Source organism: Daphnia magna, linkage group LG2 (assembly GCF_020631705.1).
Source record: "Daphnia magna isolate NIES linkage group LG2, ASM2063170v1.1, whole genome shotgun sequence".
Classification (NCBI taxonomy): Eukaryota; Metazoa; Arthropoda; class Branchiopoda; order Diplostraca; family Daphniidae; genus Daphnia; species Daphnia magna.
Window position 1 is genome coordinate 2,550,600 of NC_059183.1, and position 22,250 is coordinate 2,572,849.

At 39.7% G+C, this 22,250-nt stretch overlaps 2 protein-coding genes across 7 annotated transcripts; both read right to left on the reverse strand.

The window, feature by feature from the left end:
* Nucleotides 1–2,015: 2,015 nt before the first annotated feature.
* Nucleotides 2,016–13,806, reverse strand: LOC116915622 (membralin). 3 transcript variants are annotated; one of them, XM_032920738.2, is made up of 11 exons: nt 13,656–13,806; nt 13,185–13,455; nt 12,875–13,131; nt 12,625–12,797; nt 12,304–12,550; nt 12,141–12,231; nt 11,983–12,040; nt 9,214–9,297; nt 8,776–8,908; nt 4,069–4,168; nt 2,016–3,218 (listed from the first exon to the last, which is right to left on the reverse strand). In XM_032920738.2, the coding sequence occupies exons 2-11, from the start codon at nt 13,440–13,442 to the stop codon at nt 2,688–2,690; spliced, it is 1,932 nt and encodes a 643-aa protein (XP_032776629.1). In that variant the 5' UTR covers nt 13,443–13,455; nt 13,656–13,806; the 3' UTR covers nt 2,016–2,687. The 3 variants fall into 3 exon arrangements, with proteins under 3 accessions (XP_032776629.1, XP_045024638.1, XP_032776630.1); XM_045168703.1 differs by having other exon boundaries at nt 12,304–12,547; nt 13,605–13,766; XM_032920739.2 differs by having other exon boundaries at nt 13,605–13,766.
* A 496-nt stretch (nt 13,807–14,302) lies between these two features.
* Nucleotides 14,303–18,318, reverse strand: LOC116915610 (putative tyrosine-protein kinase Wsck). Of its 4 annotated transcripts, none has more exons than XM_032920720.2 (13): nt 18,171–18,318; nt 17,736–17,902; nt 17,524–17,668; nt 17,311–17,465; nt 16,923–17,225; nt 16,636–16,865; nt 15,985–16,572; nt 15,716–15,929; nt 15,530–15,643; nt 15,275–15,462; nt 15,110–15,217; nt 14,938–15,049; nt 14,303–14,841 (listed from the first exon to the last, which is right to left on the reverse strand). In XM_032920720.2, exons 2-13 carry the CDS (start codon nt 17,797–17,799, stop codon nt 14,567–14,569), a joined length of 2,496 nt encoding a protein of 831 aa, XP_032776611.2. In that variant the 5' UTR covers nt 17,800–17,902; nt 18,171–18,318; the 3' UTR covers nt 14,303–14,566. The 4 variants fall into 4 exon arrangements, 3 of the variants coding, with proteins under 3 accessions (XP_032776611.2, XP_032776609.2, XP_032776610.2); XM_032920718.2 differs by lacking the exon at nt 18,171–18,318 and adding an exon at nt 17,991–18,128; XM_032920719.2 differs by lacking the exon at nt 18,171–18,318 and adding an exon at nt 17,991–18,122 and having other exon boundaries at nt 17,736–17,922.
* Between the last annotated feature and the right edge of the window lie 3,932 nt (nt 18,319–22,250).

Sequence of the window (22,250 nt, forward strand, 5' to 3'; positions counted from 1 at the left end):
TCCAACATCACCTGATGGCAAAACATTCGATGCTTTTTGTAGCCCTTTTTGCTGCGTGTGCGACGACCTCTTGCGACCCAACGACGATAGAATCCCTGAATCTCTATCCTCTTTTCTCTTTTCTCTTTTTAATGCTATTCTGCTTTCCCATTTTTCATCCTTTCATCTTTTAGTCTCCTCTCCACTTTTGTCTCACTCGTTTATTCCGACAGTTTTCCCACAACGAATGTGACCATTTTTATATCCAGCCAAATGCCTTAGCCCAAAAAGAGCGCCATCCTTGATGAGAATTTGTTTCGCTCTTTGTGTCCAATCCTGCCCCATACAGCGTGAAACAGCACCTGTGAACCAGCCATCAGTTTCTCTCGAGTGCTCAGCTATAATGTGCATTCGTCCTCACGAGTTATGGCTTAGGACGCCGTGCTCGTCTTTCAACCTTCCTTTTTTTTCTAGTTGCGCTACAGCCGAATGGCCACAAGAAATTAACTGAAATCCAAAACCAACGGAAAAATAATAATAATAAAGAAAAAAAAAGGAAAAAAGAAGAAAAACTCTCGATGGTACGTAAGAGCAGCGCTGTCTCCGGTATCTAGTTCCTGGCCTCATATGCAATAGTTATATTTTTAATTGCCTGACAGTTACGATCGATACGACTCATTCTGTTGCATACTGCGAGACCTACAGTGCCCGGTTGCCTGAGATGTAAAAACGCCATTGTTAATTAAGTGCCGGAAGCGCTAGAAATCCTACCGAAATCGTTTTTTCTTTTTTGTTTTTTCCTCTTGATAGTATAGCTTTGCTTGTAAAATTCGAGAGATGGGAATCCTGGAAAACCCTTAAAAATGCCACGCGTTCGGATTTGCGATAAACGACGTGCGTTTAATTGCCAAAGTTTTTGGTGGCAGATCAAGTGCAAATGAAACCCTGAGATTCCATGTATGTCTTTTTAAACAAAGATGCCTTACATCTACTGAGCCACAACGCCATGAAATTTCAACTCGACAATTACACACAAAAATGCTTTCACTTGTTTGGTTTCCCCATTCAGCAAAAGACCAAACATTACCACTGGTAATGAATAGTTTTTTTTTTCTTCTTCTTTTTTTTACATGAATTGTTTCTTAAATGGGTTTGAGTCGATTGTTTTAAGTTCATGAACAGCAAATAGTCGAATTGGAAAGTTTCTGGTGAAGGAATGCCACATTGCTATAACTAGCCTTGCCACATTATTATTATTTTTTCAGTTTCGATTCTTAGCAGTCACTGATTGTACCCCATACAGTACGTACGTTAAGACTTTTATTTTATAATATATATTTTATTTATTATTTATAATACATCCACACCAATACGGGATGAGAAGAAAAAAAAAACCCTTCTTATTTCTTTCTGTATGGCAAAATAATGGTACTGAAAGCCAAGAGAAATCCTATGCATATCACACGCCTTTCCTGGGTCTATACAAAACCTATATGAATGCTTCCTCGTATTCAGTTGCTCGTTCGCACATTTCTTATTGTTGCTGAAAGCGGCCCGGCAATGAAAAAAGTATCTCGGTGTTGCCAATAGAATGAAGGCTGTAGTCGAAGCGACGTCGGAACGGGGGTCGCAGATGGAACGTGGCTGTGAAAGAAGCCCCGTGTGAGTAAGCCTGCCTATGCCTGCTACCCAATTCTATGCCAGCGAGGGAAGAAAAAAATAAATAAAAAAGAAAGGAAGAAGAGAGAGAGAGAGAGATGAGGGATCAATACTTCTCGACACGCTCGAGACACAGAATTCCTTTCTCCTACCCACGTTCAGACTAGCACACAGATGAGACTTTCGATTAAGCCAATATTTTTTGAAGGGAGACCACTCGGAAGTTTTGTTTTGCTTTGTTTCTTTTTTCTTTTGTACGTTCCTACATCGCTGTACAGCCACCGTAGGCATCGTATAGGTAACTGCTGCAGTCGTAGATTTGAGGCGCAAAAAAAGACAGAAAAAGAAATAACGACTAGATCACACAACATACTCGATCAATTTCCATTAGCCATACATTTTTCTTCTCCAGTATGCTGTACTGTACATAGTTTGATGGAAAAAAAAAAAAGAGGGTTTGAATTGTAACCTCAAACAGTGAATGAAGAATCATGATAACTTGATAGGAATCTTATTTCCGTTCCACCACACGTGACCTTACTTTTGATACTATATAATGACACTACAAAAAAGAAATCCACGCAATTAATAGCTGGTTATTGGCGGCAACTGATAGCTATATCAACTGGGAATTCGTTCGCATGGAAACAAGTGATGGTTACTCATGACACGTACACCAACTTTATAGGTCGTATGAGGCTAGCGGTCTATTCGGCTATAGGATTTTACTTAAGAGTCTCTTACGCAGTTGTGTCTTTAGAAACGGACTACTTAGCATCAGCAAATCTTTTCCGTTATTGATAGATATTTTTTTATTGGCTAGTGAGTGAGCTGCTGAGAAACCACCACCTGCCAATCACAGACGACTGAAAAGAGAGAGAAAAAAAAAATGACTGCCAAACAAAAAAAAAAAAACAAAAACAAAAAAAAAACCAAAAAACAAAAAAGGGAAAATAAAAGTAAGGACAGGCTTGTACAATAGTTCATTCGCACACAACCGTTCTCGGTTGTGTTCAATAAGATGGGTATTTTATTAGCTAAAAATAGATTTATCGCAGCAATGAAAACGATAGATCACGGAGAGGATGTCGGGCATTAGGCGAATCTAACGGATGTAGGGTCGTTGGCAGTGTTTCTACGCCACCGGTGGTCGTGCCAGTGGCTGTCGTCGTCGTAGTGGTGGTGGTGGTGGTGGTGGTGATACTACTACTACTACTACTACTACTGCTGCTGCTACTAATGCCATCTCCACTGCTGGACGGGGGATCGACATCCGCGGGCGCTCCATCTACAATGGATTCCATTTCCGAATCGTCAGAGGGGGTTTCGGATGGTTGTGAGTCAGAATCACGGTCGATCGTCTCAAAATCGACCGCAGCCTCGCTTTCCACTTCCGATACGCTTTCTGTGTTCCGTTCCATGACGCCGTCATCAACTGTTGGAGCCGACGCGGCTGTTGCTGTACTCGAAGAGCCGCCAGGGGACGAGCTGTTGCTAGTCCGGATCAACATGTTTTGCAGTTGGAACTGACGGAGGATCAACGGCAACTCGTAATGATGGAAGAAGTAGAGCATTGAATGCTGAAAAATGCCGAATCACAATCGAGACAAATAAATGAATGAATAAAATTGAATGCAAATAAATAAAAAATAACATGAAACAAATAATAATAATAATAATAATGAAATGAAAGGGAAAACACGGGGTGCATCAACGCCCGTCGCAAAGAAGGCGGCTCATGGACGACAAGAAAGCCATTGATGATGAAAAGCAAACGAGTTGGATGGCGAGCGATCAGTTGTTAGCAAATTCACGTGCTTGTACCTCCGTATATTACTGCTAGGGCTATAAGGATGAGTAGAAAATAACAGACAAGTAAACCAATCAATTATAGAGCTTGTGCGACCGCAATTGCGCTGTCGATTCCCAGTGTTTGTAGTCCGATGATTGAACAACAATCGATCTCTCTTTTTTCTGTGTGTCTAATGTTATTGCTCGCCAGAGGCGGCATGGTGTCGTACCGTTCGCATAGGAAATAGATTGAGTGTTTTTGGCCCGCTTCAATTGTCATACTTTGCAGTGTGCAGTGCTGTAAGGCACAAAACAGCCACCCGCATTACAAAGTGCATGTCCCTCTCTGATCCCATTGATCTTTAGACCAGCCCCCTCCCCCTCCCCCTCCCTCCCCCAAAACAAAACAAAAATGGTAGCTATTGATGTCATTGCCCTCTCGCTAGCGAAATGAGTTTCGACGTTACCGACGTTACCGACGTTACCGACGTTACCGACGTTACCGATTTCTTTTCATTACAAAAGTATTTGACTGTTGAATTGGACAACACTGGAATCTGTGACGTATTAGTTGACAATGGTTTCGTTAAAGTAACGGCCACCGGAATACTGCACAAGATTATGTATACGGTACAATACCTGCGTGAAGAGCCACGATGTCACCAAGGCCAGTCCGCTATACTGTCCGTTGAAGCGGTAATGGTAGGCGTAAAACGCGTAGTGATACAAGTAGAAAAATCTGCCAATCAAATAATTCAACAGTCAAATTAGCGTGTCAATAATAAAATGAAGACATGCAGTAAAGAGCAAGTACAAGACAAAAAAAAAATAGCAAAATAAAAAATTAATAAATAAATAAATCAATGAAAAAAAATAATAATAAATAAAAAAATGGGAGGTTAGAAAAGAGTGAGTGCACCAGTCGACGTCCTTTCATCGATCATTGACGAAGGTGAACGTTTACAAGTTCACGAGCTCAGCGTACGATGCATTTATTGTCTCCTGCTCTGTCGAGGATTATACGCAAGCACTATGTATTGATAATGCTTTCCTTGGCTATCTGTGCGCGTTCGTCGTGCGGCGCTGTGCGTAAACTGCTGCTTTTCTATCTGGCCATGTTTTCCCTTTTGAGTAGGACATAATCTACATAATGCATATACAACCTTAGTACGTCTATAGTCGCTACGGAACGTTTCGCATTCGACGGGCTAGCGGAATGAAAGAACTGGAGAAAAGAGGGATTACGAGAGGCTCACATCAATGCCCGTATATCTATCAAGACGGATTCACCGTGACACTGAGGACGAATAAATCGGCCGGGGGCAAAAGAGGAAGAAACGGAGAAAGAAGAAGAAACAACGTGCGATCGAAGGATGTGCGCGACCCTATTGGTTTACAGGCTGTTGTTCAGCAGAGCCAAGAGGATCGATAGAACTCTCACGACCGGCACGCTAATCGATCGTAGACGTCGGAAGGAGAGAGCGCAACAGTCGGCAACTGGCAAGCTAAGTCGGCCAGAAGCTCAACGATGCGATGCACAGTTTCCAATATTGGATTTGTCTCTGTTGGTTACACCATACTTGTTCATGCCTGTACGAAACACGCCTATCTTGTGGCACACGCCAAAGTTGAAACCTCTCCACCCGTTTCGCCAACTTAGGGTTACTTTTGGCTATTGATGAACAGGTCCCTGGTTCCTAAGGAAACCGACGAGTTCCTTAGACTCTCATTTCGTGGTCATTAGCTTCAACTACACAACCGAGCCATTAAATGATGTCCCTCGATTTTTCGCCAGTATATACCCAATCTCTGGGCTAGCAAGTCCGCATTGCTGTAAATGGCAGAGTAGCGCGCCTCTACGTCCACCGAACTTGGATCAATGCAGCGAAATGTTTGTAAACCAGTGGTTAAATGGTTCTCTTTACATTTTCACGCATTTCAAGCAATGGCGCAAAATAAAGGAAAAATAAACGTCACCTTCAAATTAACTGGTTGTGTGCTACGCCTCACATGTTAAATAATAATAATAATAATAATGAAAATATTTAAGAAAATCAAAGTGAAAAAAGAAAATGGAGAAAAAAATATATAAACAAATAAAAAAATCAAATAAAAAACCAAAAATCAATTCCTTTCGTAGTTTTTGTTATCTAGCAGATAATCGATGAAATCTATGTCGCTCAAAGCCGATGAACTGAGAGGAGATGCTTTCCAAGCTGAGCTCTTCCATCTAACAAACTGATCGGTCAGTTGCTTGTAGCAAAGCCACTTGCGTCGACAAGCGTCTCTTTCTCTCATCTATCGTTCACATCTAGTCGCATCGACACATCTTTCGCATTTCTTCGAAATCAGAACGAAGCCCCCGAGCCCAATGATCCGCTTCAGATTCCGTCACCCGGCAACAGGCTATGACACTAAGCAACATGAGCGCGGCTCGCCCGTTCCCTCTCTCCTGTCCTTTGCCTCAACCCCCGAACTCTCACATTTGCCCTCCCTGTGTAACACACTGTGCGTCGATGTGTATACACTTTGGTCTCTTTCGCAGAACCTTACGGCTGGTTTATGTTTAACCCGATTGGGGAAAAGGGGGGGGGGGGCCCATCTGATCCGTCTCAATTAATCAAAGGTAAAAGGGTATTGCCGCCTGGCGCTACAAGTGCGACTTTGGCCGTCTTGACATGTAACTACACACGCAATTGGATATCTAAAAGAGGATCCTGGCTTCGTCTTCAGACTAACGCAATGACGGAAAAACAGTGCAGCCATTACATAGATCTAGTCCTCAACTTGTTAGTTGCACCACCAGAGATGAATGCGAGCTCATCAATCCTTACAAAGTTCCCCCCCCCCCCACTTTCCTCCAGAACGACAAGAAAAATAGAAAAAAATACTGGGGTACTTACGACGCGAAATGAAAGAGAAAATTTCGTCTTCGACACTACGTAGCGTACATGATTTCTCCCTTTTCTTGATTCTTGACTGAATAGCTTACGATTTTACTTTGACTGCGTCCAACTCGCTATCCTCGTTACAATCTCATTTTTATCTAGATTGCGCTATTGAGTCTCGTGAATGACGCTCATCTCTTTTATCCGCCAGCCAATGAGACAACCAGCAGGTCGTCAATCAGCCTCCAATTTGATCCTCCTACCACGAAAGCAATCATGTGTCTCTAACTTTTATGAGCATTCGGCTATTTGGGTTGGCGACTATCAGCAGCCGCGGTGGGCCACGTTCAAGTGCACCAGTTGAACGGCTATACACCGACGTTAGATTACACGCTAGTGTGCTCGAAACGCAGAGACGCGCACTCAGACGCAAGGGGGAGGAGACGAGGACGGGATGCCTCAGCGAGCATCCATCGTGCGGTGGCAGCCATAAAAACAGCTTGTTGATTAGACCCACTCTACAGGCGGTCAATGAGGAATTGACGAGTCAGCCACTCACCCCCGCACTTTGACTTTTGCGTCCTCTACTTTTCGAATGCCGCGTGCCCTCGTGCCCTCGTGTGAGAATCGCGGAGGGCAATGAAGCAGCAGCTCTCGCTACAGGAGAGTCCACTTTGGCTCAATCAACGTCTATTCAACATCGCCCTACCAAGATAATCAGATCGACGGTTGGATATGATTACCGCACTCCTCTATTGCATATCGTTTGATGGATATACTTCGTTCGTTTGTATGCACACAAACTTGTGCGCATCAGCGGTAGGCGTAGCATTCCTCCATCTCTAGTTCCCCTCACGGCACTATCTCCTCGGCTCCCCTTAATTTTACGGCGGATTTTCGTTCCCTTTTCACCGCGCACTACCCTACGCCTGCTGACGGCATCAAAAGTCTTTGGCTAAAACGATTTATTTGAGCAAACTCTTTGTCACAGTACTATCGCGAAATAACCCTAAAGAACTGCTTAAGTGCTTCCGGTCGACTAGACGCAACGTACAGCCTTGACGCTTCAAGATAAAGAAAAAAATAATAATAATATTAATGATTTTTTTTTTTTCTTTGTTCACCCGAAACGAATTGAACTAGGCAGACCAGAAACTAACAGGTGGTGAGCTTCAAGACCACCTCGGTGGGGAAAACAAAATGAACTCGGTTCGTTACATCGCCAACAAAATGGCTTCAATATGATGGTGTGTAGTTGTGACAGGAGGATAAAGGAGCCGAATTTCCTGCAACAAGGGGCGACGAGAGAAGAAAACATGCGTCCTGATATGTGTTGGGAGTCGTGCTTAGCATACGTGGAGAGGGGAGGAAGAAGAGGAAGAGGAAGAGGAAGAAGAAGAAGAAAGAAAAAAAAAAAAAAGGCCGCCCGTCGATAAATCTGATGGCAAAACAACGCTCTTTGCGGGGGTGAAAGAAAGTCAGATTTGCGAGGCATACGACAAATTATGAATCGGAAAGCGGTTTAATCACGAGTTTTCTGACGGACGATCAGAAATGTCGGGTGACATTCCATTTCACGGTCTAGCGAGTCGCACGGGAAGTCGGAGAGTGAAACATAAAAGCACACGGCCCTGTTCTTTCAACCGCTCTTTTTTATTTTTTGATCTCAAACTCACTCAAACTAGTTTTGTCGTTAAATTTCCATTATGCACACAAAAGAAGGTGAAGGCACAAGGGCTGCTGCCGTTGTTATGGCTACTAACTTGCCCTTGCCGATTCCATCGAATACCGTACAAAAGTAGGAAAATAATTGGGCAAAAGATTACCATGCACCGATGCCACTTTGGCTGCACGTTCGCGTCGTGCAAAACATTTACGGTTCTATGAAACGATACGAAAATGCGGCGCGGACTGAGTCGCGGCTGTGCAACGGCCCTAGATCTATGACTTCGTTTGGCATATTTAGTCTACAAAAAAATAAAAATAAAAAAATAAAATAAAAAAAAAATAAAAATATATTTCTGGCATCGGGCATCAGGTGGCAAAAAGTTCCTCATCTCAAACTTTTTGTTTTCCGACATTTTACATGTGGGTCGACTTTACCCGGTAGGACTCGAGCGGCCAGTTTGTATACGCGGAATATATTCAGTGGATATTTTTTGAACGGTGAAAACCATTTCTCTGCGGTAGTGAAAGACCTGCTAGGTCTCGAAACCGACAAGTCAATGGCTTCAACTCTCATAATAAAAGGAAAAAACAAACAAAATAAAACAAAAAAAAAACAACAATAAAAATAATAGAAAGAAAAAAAAAAGAAACTATTGGTAAAGAAATGGTGTCACAGCGCGTTCTCGTTTCTAATATGGGGCTAACGTATAGATTTTCAGTAGTACTATCACAACTCTATCTATTATTGGATTCGCCACAACCAAAGATAAAGAAATTTTTTTTTTTTTACCTAAGCCAGTGACGTTTTGTAACAGCAGTGTGGCAGCAGACTGCATCGTACTGATCTGCCACCCAGACGAAGATGATGACATAAAAGGCGGTGGAACTGTCGTTGAAGAACTCGGCCATGATAGCTTCCATTCCTAAACGAGGGATATTTTTAGTAGGTGTGGCAGGTGTTGATTTAAGCCCATTTTACACTACAGTTTTTAATGCCTCTGACTGAGAACTTTTTTTTAAAAAAGACATAAAAAGCCCGAATTCAAATGGATCTACAATTTTTCAGTTTAAAAAATGTTAGTGTCAAAATGATGGGGGTGGTAGAAGGAAAATTAGAATTGTTTGTTTGGAGATTTCAACATTTTTCCTTCTTTGCTTCTTTTACTTTAAAGGCCGTAAAAATGTTAGTAAACTAGACTTCCAAAAATACTAGTAGAAACAGACTTGCCAACTAATGCCAGGATGACGGTGAAAAAGGAAGCTACCGGAAATGTGACGTTCACGTTGAACTCCAGCATCTGCAGCAAGTCGACTGTCAATTTTTAAAATTTATCAGATTGCACCCTTCGGCGACATAACGTCACAAAATGTGTTAGCCAAACATCACTCTTCTTCGACACAAGATTCCAGGGGTGTAAAACTCGGAAGAATCTCGTAAACTTGAACAGGAATCATCAGAAAAAAATAAGTTTTTTTTTTTCTTTTTCTGAAACAATCCCAAAACCACAGTTTGCAGTAAGAATAACATTAGTTTTGGCAAGAGAATCATGATTCTTTGGCCCAAGAATCACAAAAGGATCACCTTTGGATCCAAGAATCAATCATGATTCTAGAATCTTGTACACCTCAAAAAGTTTTACACCCCCTGCAAAATTCACTTTAACCTGTCACAGAATAGGGTTACATAACAGAATACAGGCTGTAGGGCAAGGATGTTGGCCATTTACATCAATCAGAGGCCAAAACCTTTATTAGTCAGAAAGATTGTGTTCAATCAAGTTTAAACGTGGCATTACTATTTTTCTTGTTTGGGTTAATGCCAGTTACAAACGAACGGTGAACTAGTGGTTTGACACGTGCGACAAGAACATGTCGACTTGGTTTTACGATTCGATTTCAAACGTTAACGAATGTATAAAATATCTTCGATTCAAGCGCAAAACGACTAAAAATACGATTTAAAAAGTATCACTTATTTACTTAGTTGGCTCGCAACCACTGCCAAATATTGATGTGGTAGCGCGAAATCGCATAAACCATACGGAAAGAGTAATTATAAGTAGGGATCGGCCCCGACCCTAATCGGGGCGCATTTTGCCAATCGGGTTCCGAAATTCGGGGCTCAGGGCGGGTCGTTCGGGGTGAAATTTTTTAAACCCCGATCTTAATCGGGGTTGTATCGGGGTGCCTAATCAGGGATGCAACCCCGATTGCAAACAATCGATCGATTTTGGCTAATCAGGGCCGATCGCTAAACATAAGAAAAAAAAACAAAAAAAAAACAAAAACAAAAACAAAAACCAAAAAAACCAAAACAAAAAAAACAAAAAAATAATAATAATAAATAAAATAAAATAATAAATAATAAAAAATGAATGAAAATAATCGGGAAATTTATAGCTTATGAGCTGGAGGCACACGAAGTAGTAAAATCAAGAAATTAAATTAAAGTTATTTTACTAACTAGTATGCAGCTGAACGTACAGATGTGATTTCTTAAAAAAAAAGTATGGGAAGTGAGGAACAGCCCTAATACTTAAAACACGTAACACGCGATGGTAGTTCCATATCGTCAACAGGGATTTTCCCTTCAAATATAGAGAAGAAAGTGGTAAACCACCCGAGTTCTTCTACCACCGTATTGCCATCCATCCATCTACCCATACACAAAAAGGACGTGGGAAAAGACACTGAATAATTCAGACGGAGAGTTTTCCTACGGAGCGAAAGAACGAACGAAGTAAAAAAAAATGAGATGAGGTGAGGGAAATGAAAGCGGTGAAAAATTACGGCGAGGGAACTAAATCAGAAGAAGAACGACATATTCGCCCAATGTTTTCTCCCTCTTGTCATCTCTCCTGTTAATCGATGTATACCCAACTCTTTTCCTCTTCTTATCCTCTTCCCTCCCCCTTGTCGAGTTCCAATTATTCGACGGATCGCTTGAGAGGCAGTCTTCTATTTGAAAATGGGAAGACAACCGATATAGATTCTACCATGTTAACGTAAGAAGAAAACACGATGAGATAGAAAGAGAAAATACAAGAGAAAAACAAAACAAGAAAAGAAATGCAGTGGAGAGCAACGAGTAAAAAAAAAAAAAGAAGGAAAAAGGTTGGCTTCTAACTTTGCTGTTGTTGTGCCATTTCAACTTTCGTGCGCAAACGTTCAATTATTTAATTCCGCTGGTTTGGCTAGGTTTCTCAACAGTTCCAGCTCAAAACAAACATGCCTTTCGCGAAGCTTGTCTCTACTTTGAATTTAGTATAAGGAGACAAGCTTTTTCTTCTCCCAACCATCCCCGAAAAGAAACGAAACGAATGTCAGAAAGAAAAAAACAAAAACAAAAACAAAAAATAATAATAATAATAAATAAAAAATAAATATAAAATTTGAAATATAAAACTTCCTTTTGTTTACACCTCCTAGAAATGTTAGGGGGTAGGATTTTGAAATTTAAATCAAACAAACTTGACGAGAAATATGGTAAAGATCCGAATGAATCACTGATTGCATCTAAAACTGTTAACTATAGCTCAATTCGTTTGACGCGATACATTCTTCTTTTGTTTCTCTTTAAAGCACTTTCTGGATGTAGGTTAAAATCATACTTGGTCGGCCAACGTCCTACTACTGACACAATCTCCTAATGGATATGAGGAGGTCTATAAGTGTAAATCTGAACTGTCCATTGCTACCTACGGCGATGCGAAGCTCTTTTATTTCCTCTCCCCGCCTCGCCATTCTTCCCCCTCCATCCCCCCGTTACGCTCTTTTAGGTTCATCTCGTTTTCCTAGACTCAAAATTTTGTTTGGCTTAACCTAATGTTCCGTAGCGGGCAACAGAAGCGAACACGTAAACACAACCAAAGCAACGAACGGCGGCGAGGAAGACTTACGAAGTTAAAGAATTTTAACGGGCGTAAAAACAAAACCAAAAACGAATGACGAAATCTTAAATAGAACCATTGAATATTAAATAGTAAACGATGGTTACCAATAAAAATGAAGATCTGATTCCGTGAATACCGCAACAACATCGATATTGACAGGGTCTAGAAAATGGGAATGAGCGGAAAACACAAACAGGAAACAATAAAAATTGTCGATATGTATATCATTTATGCTTTGAAATTCAGAAAAAATTCGACTTACAAAAATCACCATGGCGAAGGCGGAAGCGATGTACGAGGTGCGAGCCATCCACATATTGACAAAGCGGTAATGTTCACCTGTCACTACGTTTCTGCATAAAAGACATCCAGATTAGAAAAGTGACCTAGTGTGCTTAGTGTCTAATGGGTGTACAATAAAATACCTTAGATATCCCTGACTGTCTTCTGCTTCAGCCAAAGCCTTGACCGCTCCCATGATAAAGTCGTTGTAACCGAGGAATTCGTCAAGTAAAAACCGGCCAAAACTGTCACCGAAGCAACTATTATTGACAGGATCCAGCGTTACCAGCAATATAGTTATATTCAATTTCCGTCGCGTGGCAGGACTTAAACGCAAAAACCCGTATTCCAAAGAAAACTCGACTATATACTCTTCCGGTGGCCACACTGCTAGTTGGAAAAACAATTAGAGTGAAATAAGAAATGGAATGACAAAACCACAATTTTCGAAAGATTTAATTTACTGGCTTTTATGATTTTGTCGAGCTCCGTCACCTCTGTGGGGAGCACAGTTTCAATTTGTTCGTTTCCCAAATTCGTGATATTGCTCTTCAAAGTTTCATTATAGTAGATTTCTGTCGACGTTGATTCCGTCTCTTCAAGTGCTGATTCGGTTTCTATGGATTCAGAGGAGGAACTACAAAAACAAGAAAGACATAATGAACCCCCTGCACGCCATGCACCCTCAGTAAGTTTCAGCAACAATGTCCTTACCTCTGTGGCCCAGTCCAGAACCCAAACATGGCTTGATATTCAAATTGTTCTCTTTGATGTATCCTTTGCTCTTTCGCATAAGAATGATGTAATGAGTAATCCTCTCTGTCTGGATGATTATAATCTCCACTTCGGGTAATGTCAATTCTTACAATGCCATCTCGTGGCCAGTCAGCTTTAATGTGATCCAGACAAGTAATGGGGGATCGTGAAAAAATGATGTGTATGTACAGGAGCATTAGGAAAGCAGCTAAAGCCTAAAGTGTTTCTCAATAAGTAAACAAGAATGATGATCATTTTATTCTTTTACCTTTAAAAGGAAGAGCCACTCCAGGAGCCTTCTGATAGGTTTTGGAAATGTCCTGGCATATGCCACAGCCATTCGATGAAAAATAGCGTGAAACATTCTATCTCTCACTGTAGCCAACTGGTTTGCATTCACATAATTTGGATTGTTGTTATTTAGCAGAGTGGGTCCTGTACCATTCATGTTGTTTCTAGGCATGTTGTTATTAAAAAGGCCATTTGGGAATAGGCCTACTCCAAACAAGAGATTGTCTCGTGGCATACTTCACCTACCACTACAAAATAAAACAAATAAAGAATAAATCAACAATGACAAACAAACTGATGAAGTTCACTCATCTTGCAATCAACTACAAACTAAAGTAGCTCTAACAACTGACAATAACTTTCAAAAATTCAAGCTTTTATGTTTTATCTGTAATACCATGCAAATTGTGCCGAAAAATCCGTATCACAGAGTTTCAGCAACACTTGCCTAAAATTAGTTTTTTGTTGTTGATGATCTTTCAGAAGATAACAAAGTTGTCCCATTACAATTATTCTGCAACTGCAAGTGATGAGACGTAAATGAAAACTTCTATACACATCGACGGTACAGCCATCTAGCAAGGTAAAACGTCCTTTTATCTTTGATATCTTCGATCGTTTTGAAATTTAAAAAGTGCCTCCCATGTTTCGGTGAAACTGGACAGTACTAAAAAAAAAAAAAAAAAAAAAATTTAAAAAAAAATTTTTCCAAAAAAAAAAAAAAAAAAATTTTTTTTTTTGGTCGTTGCATATTTAAATGGACCTGAGATGTCTTTTACGCCCAAGAACAGAAATATGCACCCAAAAAAACTTTTAATCGTCCTGTATAAAGAGATCGTGCGCCATCGAATTACATAAAAATGATTCGCGCAAACAGGCGTACGGATAGCAGAGTTTATGTATAACATGAACGCTAACTTAGATGTTAGATTGTCTCCCTAAAGTTAGACGTAATTTTCTAGTTTATGAACTTGTTCGTTGTTACACTTGGTGCGGCTCAATTTTGGATCAGGTTCAATGTGCTTATATTCAATGGCCTGTCAGGTTTAGTAAACGTCTTTTTCGGCCAAAGAGACATGCGGCGAGGAAAAGCAGTTCATACAAAATCAATGTATTTGTAAAATGCAACGTAAACTTCCGCAATGTTCATCGATAAATCGAGGGAAATTGACACGAAGATCGTTATAAAAATCTTCGCTACTGGAAGAAAAACAAAACGCAAACCACTAAATTAAAGAGATTCGATGGTATAATTTTGGACGGATCGGTTTCAAAATGGTACATAATCAAGAAATCATTCAGCATTACACAGAGAATGCACCCTATCAGTGTCATACTTGGTCAAATTGCTCAGAACAGCTATCGACTAACTTCGACAGTTGGGTCATACCTTTCATAGGTAAACTCAGGGAAGAGATTAAAACTCAGATAATCAAGGGATTGATTGAATGCTTGTTGAAGGATTTCAACTAGTTCCTGAAACGTTGGACGTTCATCAAGGTCGATTTGCCAACAGCTGACCATTATCTGATAAAGCGGAAGACCAACATTGCCAGGTTGTTTCAACCGTAACCCGCGTTGCACACGTTGAACCAGTTCCTTGCTTGCTCGTATGTCGACATACGGCGTAGCACCTGGTTTTATTTTGGATTCAGTTAGATAATAAGAAATGGAATAAATAAAAAATAAACAACGGTAATTAAGTTAACGAAAGAATAACTGAACCTTACCAAGCGTCACTATTTCCCAAAGGATAACGCCAAACGACCAAATTTCACACTTTGGTGCATGTTGGGGACTCAATAATGCTTCAGGAGCCATCCAGCGCTTAAAATCCATGATCTGTCAATGGAAAAGAATATAACAAAATTCTAACATCTATCTATTGGGAATGCACTTCACCTGTCCAAGTGGTTGGTAGTAATCGATTCCAAACCCTGAGATCTTAGGAACAGTTCCATCACTGCTACATATGAAGATTGTTCTTGAAGATAACCTTTTGTGAGGAACCTGGTTCAATATTTTATTTTAAATGCTGGTAAGACATTTAGCGTTTTCCCAACGAACCGATAGGGACTGAAGGTAAGCCATCCCTTTGGCAATACCAAGAGCTACATCAATAGCCTGCGCTTCGTGTAATGTAGAGAATCTTTGCTCTTTCGTGGCATATGACGGATAGTTGTTCAGAGCACGACTATTTAGCGAAAACTCTTTTAGATTCATTCCATAATGCTCCATAGCGACCAACATTGTTTCTATGATTAAAAAAATAGAAGTCGGTAACATCCTATATTTTTGTGATACAATTTGCAAAGTAGTTACCCGGTTCTTCGCATACTCCTATAATTCCAGCAATATTAGCATGTTTTCCAACTTTGGCCAGGATTCCAAGATCTTTCAGCATGGCATTTCGTTCTCCTTTTGCCAAAGTTTTCTCTAAATTTCATCATTGACGGATTGGTATGAGTAGATCGATGCTTCATTCAGATGTTTCGTAACTAAGGATACCTTCAATTATGTGTATCGCTGCTTCAGTTTTAGATTCACCTCGCTGAACGTAGCCTTTTAAGACTTTCCCGAAGTTTCCAGTTCCAACCGAATCTGAGGCTCTTATAACACTTTCGGACGGAATGCTCCATAGACGCTGCATTAATGAATCATAATGATCAATAGTGGTTTCTTCAGTACCAGTCACAAACGAAGAGTGCACATAGCCACTGTCCTGTAAACAGAAATTGTTCACTATTCACATAAAGTTTTCGTGAAGAAAAACAAACCAGTTCAATCGTCGACGTAGAACCACCGTGTGTCAGACCTTGCCTATCTGATCGTTTTCTAGATCGATTACGACGATTTGCATCATTGCGGTGAACTTTGTGTCGTAGATAAAAATAGACAACTATCGAAATAAGAAGCAAGAAACCTAGAACTCCGATAGCGGCGGACAAGCCCACAACGAGGGCTGGTGGATCTCTTCCATACGGCAGCCGTTGCCGTCGAGTGACACTTCGACCACCAGTAATGGGTTTAGTTTTACGTACAGGAATTTTTTCAATCAAATCCGTTTCTTCAAGTAACTTGGTTATACTATTGCCACCAGTACTAGGATCGTCTTCCACAACCGTTATAGGTGTTGATTGGCTGGGAGGCAGTGACTCGACTACGCCTTCAACAGAATTGGGCCAAATGTCCGGGGGATCAACTCCTATAGGATTGCTTGGTTCTGAGAATGCATATTTAGATACTCCTTCATAGGTAGAGACAACCCCCAAAATGAACAGTACTTCTCGATCGTCAGGTAAAGGAGGATTATCGAATCCTCCATAGTGTCTCCCATCTCCGACCAAAAATTCTTGTTTGAAGAACTTTAGGAATGGTAAAAAATTTGAAAATTACAATTTAAAAACTTGTAAATAATTGGATTGAACCTCAGGCTTCAATTCAGCTGCTATGTAAAATGGTAAATTCTCTTTATTTGCTTCTGCCCAATTCTTTAATGGGCTACCCTCATGTACTCCTATAGAAGCTGCATCTTCATTTACAACTATAATTCTGTAGGCTGTTATGGGTCCATGACGAGGTAAGATTGGTTTCAACTGAATGGTGGCTGTACTATTGGCTGATTTCATTACCACCGGGGGCTCTGGTTTATCTGGAGCTAGATACAAATACATTTGTTTGGGGGTCTCATGTTTCTTCATAAGCTTTATTTTACCTCCAATCTCAGTACTGAAAACATCTGATAATGATACACCATAGCCATCTGTGGTTTTGGCTCTAACACTGACATTATACTGGGTACCAGGCTGAAGTCCTAATAAATCTGTTGTCTTAGTCATGTTGGAGAAAATCCACTCCATAGGAACACCAACTGTGCTAACTGAATAGGAAGACACTGGAATGGCAGCAACATGATATTCCAGAATCACACCATTTGAAACTACAGGATGTTCCCAACTTATGTTCATCATGTTCTCCTGTTTGCTCAGCTGCAATAGTGATCTAGGTGGACCAGATACTTTTGAAAAAAAATCCAAACAAAGAGTTACCTTATTACAATTAGAAAATGCACATAGTTTTTTTTGCAGATCTTAGAATTTCACCTATAAATCCAGTTTCATACACACTCATAGAGTTTGGCCCTCCACATGGTTTTGAACTATCTGAAGTGCAATGTAACGAGCAAGTATCATTTGCTGATTGAGCAGCAAGAGAGCTTGCACAGACACATTGCTTTCCACCATGTATGCCTGAATACCTGAAAAAAAAATTATTCTCAACTTGATAGGATAAAGCATATTTGCTGTTCTATTTACTTGTACTGTAGTAGTTTGCATTGAGCCAAACAATTGCTTGCGGAATCTGTGGCTGATGGGATATTTACCCCAAATAATGAATCAATTGCACTGCTGTCCACTAATGATGGATATTGGTAGCAGCCTACATACTCTCCCTGTAATGCTATGATAAATGTATACATTTTAATTTGCATTTATCTACTGATTTAATTCAATGAATATGGGAAAACCTGTGGTTAAATAATAAAACTGTGTTGCATATAACACAATCAAACTAACGAGCTGATTTGCCATTGTTTCCAGATGATGTTTGCGTTCGATTCACTTGTCATCCCAACACGGTAAAACGCCACACCCAGAAGGCACGCGATTTGTTAATTGGTCATCGAACCGAAATCTTTATAATAAAAGAAATGGCTGTATATCGGAAGAAAATTTCCTGCATTTATTAATTAAGCATTCTCAGAAGCAAACACTATACTGACCCAAGCTGGAGTTTATGAGAACTTGAAAAGATAAAATGCTAAAAATCTATGGTCACGCCTATTACCCCGTGGAGTCCACGGGGCTCTAGTGGCAAAACTTGCTATTACCTCGTGGAAACCCTAACTTATAATCACTACTGTAGATTGTAGAAATACTGGAAACTAAAGTTTACAGCTTACAGTTAACAAAAAAGAACTGTCTGCAGACCCGGTCCGTAGTCCGCGTCCGCGTCCGCATTTTACTCTGGCCCGGCGTGACATTTCTTCTGTTAATCCAGACTTCCAGAGTAATTGCAACTTGGGTCGTATCAAGTAGCTGATATGTTTCCGTCGGCGACGCGGGAGATCCGCGTTCTAGACCTGGATGAGATAACTGTTTTCAAAATTATTCCGGTCATGAATACAGTGTAATTGTTGACGAATTAAATAAGCATTAATCATATGTAAATACTTTTTCAAAATTTTAAATATTATATATCACATCAAAGTTTTATTTCATTATATTCGTTAGTTAGATTAGCTCTGAATACTATTAACGTAAACAATTTTTGAACGTGGATCTACCGCGTCGCCGACGGAAACGTATTCAATAAGCCACTAACAATTTCCTAACAGACAGCTAGCATACTGATAAAAATAATTTTGTGTTTCCATATGCTACCCGATTACCCGACCCGATAATGACAATGACGAGTAATGGAAAGACTCTTGTTGATTTCGGGGGGCTCCCCCCCGGGGGGGGCCCAACCCCCCCCGCCCCGGGGGGGGGGGGGAAGGGGACCCCCCCCCCCCCCCCCCGGGAAAAAGAGGGGGAAAAAAAAAAAAACCCCCTTTTTTTCCCCCCCCCGGGGGGGGGGGGGGAAGAAAAAAAAAAAAAAAAAAAAAAAAAAAAAAAAAAAAAAACCCACAAAAAAAAAAAAAAAAAAAACCCCACCCCCCCAAAAAAAAAAAAAAAAGGGAAGGGAAAAAAAAAAAAACCCGGCGGCCCGGGGCCCGGGCCCAGAAAAAAAAAAAAAAAAAAAAAAAAAAAAAAAAAAAAAAAAAAAAAAAAAAAAAAAAAAAAAAAAAAAACCCCCCAAAAAAAAAAAAAAAAAAAAAAAAAAAAAAAAAAATCTATTTTGTATTGCAAAAATTGTTCTGCTTGTGTCAAGAAAATATGTAAACATGGGTGATTCAAATGTGGATATGGGGATAATGGATAAACTAGGGATGATTAATTATTTATAAAGACTGGAGAAGACGCAGAATGTCTTAAAGTGTAGTATTTTAGAACATTTCCTGAATTGGAAAAGTATTACTTGGGTAAATAAATCAAAAACCCCCTTTTTTCCTATCTCCCCCTGCAATCGAAACCCCCCTGGATTTTTTAAAATTTTGCAACGCAGCATCCGAAACTGGTCTATAATGATTTTGCGCCAAAACCACCCTACCTCTCCTTAAAAAGGTAAACTATTAATATTTTCTACCCACAGATGGCTTTTTCAAAATAAATCGGTGTTCACCTTTTTGTGCAGGATACTGTACTAATAGAGCAGTAAAACATCCTACGTTGCACGTTCTCCACAAATGCGAAAATTTCATTTGTGTCCAAGTTGGTCTGCTGCGGCTGCAGCGTCTTATGGAGAAACCAACTTCTTCATGTTAAAAAATAAGTTTTCATAAATATAATTAAGATTTTCCCCCTTTTCTTCCTAGCAGTGGGTACCCTATTCATTTTTCATTTCCCAATTTTTTTTTCTAGCCCTAGTTCTATCTGGTTTATTTTTATTTAGCTATTGTTTGTGAATGGTTTGTTGTTCATCCCCTTGTAGCAGACGAATTTCTGGCAGCAAACGAAATTCTTCGGCTAAAAGAGACGAGCAACTTACAAACAAAAATAAAATAAAAATAAAGTAGATAGAACTGGAGCTAGAAAAAAAAATTAGGAAATGAAAAGATGAATAGGGTACCCACTGCTAGGAAGAAAAGGGGGAAATCTAAATTATAGTTATGAAAACTTAATTTTTAACGTGAAGAAGATGGTTTCTCCATAACACGCTGCAGCCGCAGCAGACCAACTTGGACACAAATGAGATTTTCGCATTTGTGGAAAACGCGCAACGCAGGATGTTTTACTGCTCTATTAGGAAAGCAAACCGCTTTGCCATTTTCGGGTAGGTCAGTGCGGTTTAGCGGGTCAAAGGTACCCCCCCTAAAAATACGTAATATTTTAAGTGCGAGAGAACTATAAGGCAAAAATTTATGAATTTTACAGAAATGGATAGCTCTTGGTAAGGGCTATCCATTTCTGTAAAAACATAAACATATTGTCACACGAGTTGTATTGGGACAAGAACAAACGAATACAACAAGTGATGACTTAAATTCTAGACAATTATTCACTTTTAACTAATAACAATAAGGGATGACCATACCAAACTCGGAGAGCGTCTGAAGACTCAAGGGAACTACTCCTACGGAGCCCAGCTCCGGGAGCTCACCCGATGGAGACTCATCTAACGCAGATTTGGGGCAGCGTTTTATACCGTCGCGCGAATTACTCCCCTTCCGGACTGCATATCTGCGTATCTTTCTTAGAGCGGACTTCTCCCGATAATTTCTTCACCACGATCGCAGCGTTGTCCAAGGAGCGGATGACTCATCTCTGCGAAGAGATAACCAATCTCCCTTTTCACCCGCGACAATATTTTTCATAAACAAAAAAAATTTTGGACAAGAAGCTGTTTGTAGTGTTGGCGCTCTAGATATATACTAGATCAAATAGACTTAAGTAGCAATATTAATTTTGTTTTACTTTTTTGTGCACGAAATTTTTTTCAAAAGTTATACAGAAATGGATAGCCCTGACCTTACCAAGAGCTATCCATTTCTGTAAAATTTATTAATTTTGGTCTTAAAGTTTTCCCGCAACAAGATTCCTTGGGTAATGTCCTTCGGGCTATTTTTTTGAAAAAAAATTGTCTATAGACATGTAACGTGGGCCAAGATTTCAATAAATTTATAGTGTTCATCTGCTGTAGTCTACTGTCCGGAATTAGCAACACGGGAGCTTATGTAAAAAAATGAAAATGCAATAACGAATTTGAAGAATTTTATACAACAAATGTACTACCGAATGCAATAGTTTTTTAAAATACACTTCTGGGAATCTAACCATATCAATATTGGCCAGGATAATGTAAGTTTAAGACCTATTAAGCGACTTAAAAATTTTTTCCAAAAATTAGAAAAACAATGACATTTGAAGAAAAAATGTTTTATTTCCGCATGAGTATTGACCAATTAAACTTAATGATGCCAGCGCAACACCTTACCACTACGCTGTTATTGACATAATGCGACTAGTATGAATAGCAGTTTAATTTTACATCATCTGCAGCAGTATACTGTCCGGAATTAGCAACACGGGGACTTATGTAAAAAAAAATGAGAATGCAATCGTCAATTAGATGAAGATTTTTCCTCAAAAATAGGCAACAAATTGAATTGTCTTGTAAAAGCAATTTTAGGGAATGTAACCATATAAATATTACTTAGGATAGTTTAAGTTTAAGACATACTAAGCGACTTAAAAATTTAACAAAATGTACGCATAAAAAGGAAAAAACTAAATAAATTTTATGTTTCAAAGAGTATTGATCCATTGATATTAGTGTTATGAGCCCAACACCTTACCGCTGAGCTATCACACACATACGTGTTATTGTAGCATCAAAAATTAGTTATCTTGTCGCCGCTGTTTAACTTTCTTCTCCATATTCTCCGTTCTGGCAGCATGTTTACTACTGCAATATAAAAAAATATATAAAAATCTACTGCTTAAAAAATTTTGTTAAAGAAAACACTTACTGTTTAGTGACTGTTATACAGCCTTCTGCACTGACTGCAATGCATTGACAGTTGTAAGGTTACGCAAACAAAATCAAATTCACTGCCTAGGATTCGGCAACCAGTTAGGTAACAATTACGCAAATTAATTTTTTTAAACTGTAATAGAATCAAATGAAAAAGCTACTATACCACGTATCAAATTTTGACAGAATTTTGTACAAAATTTGGGGACGATTGGTCATTCAGGGAAGAAACGTATATGGAAATACATAATGGTCATTAAACCTTCTGAGATCTACTACTACTACCCTATCCCCTATACCCCACACCCTAAAATTGTTATAGTCCTTCGGTATATATACATATATACCCTCAGGGATAAAATTGTTATAGTCCTTCGGTATATATACATATATACCCTCAGGGATA

Bases quoted from the DNA above. Each gene is read 5' to 3' on its own strand.
- LOC116915622 (XM_032920738.2), bottom strand. From the start codon at position 13,442: ATGCCACGAGACAATCTCTTGTTTGGAGTAGGCCTATTCCCAAATGGC. The intron at 12,551-12,624 runs GTAAATTAAATC...TTTTCCAACTAG, and splicing joins CGACAAAATCATAAAAGCCA to CAGTGTGGCCACCGGAAGAG. The intron at 8,909-9,213 runs GCAAGTCTGTTT...TCCCTCGTTTAG, and splicing joins CGTCATCCTGGCATTAGTTG to GAATGGAAGCTATCATGGCC.
- LOC116915610 (XM_032920720.2), bottom strand. From the start codon at position 17,799: ATGGCAAATCAGCTCGTTAGTTTGATTGTGTTATATGCAACACAGTTT. The intron at 17,669-17,735 runs GTTTTCCCATAT...CATTTATCATAG, and splicing joins GTTTTATTATTTAACCACAG to CATTACAGGGAGAGTATGTA. The intron at 17,226-17,310 runs GTGAAATTCTAA...TTTTTTCAAAAG, and splicing joins GTATGAAACTGGATTTATAG to TATCTGGTCCACCTAGATCA.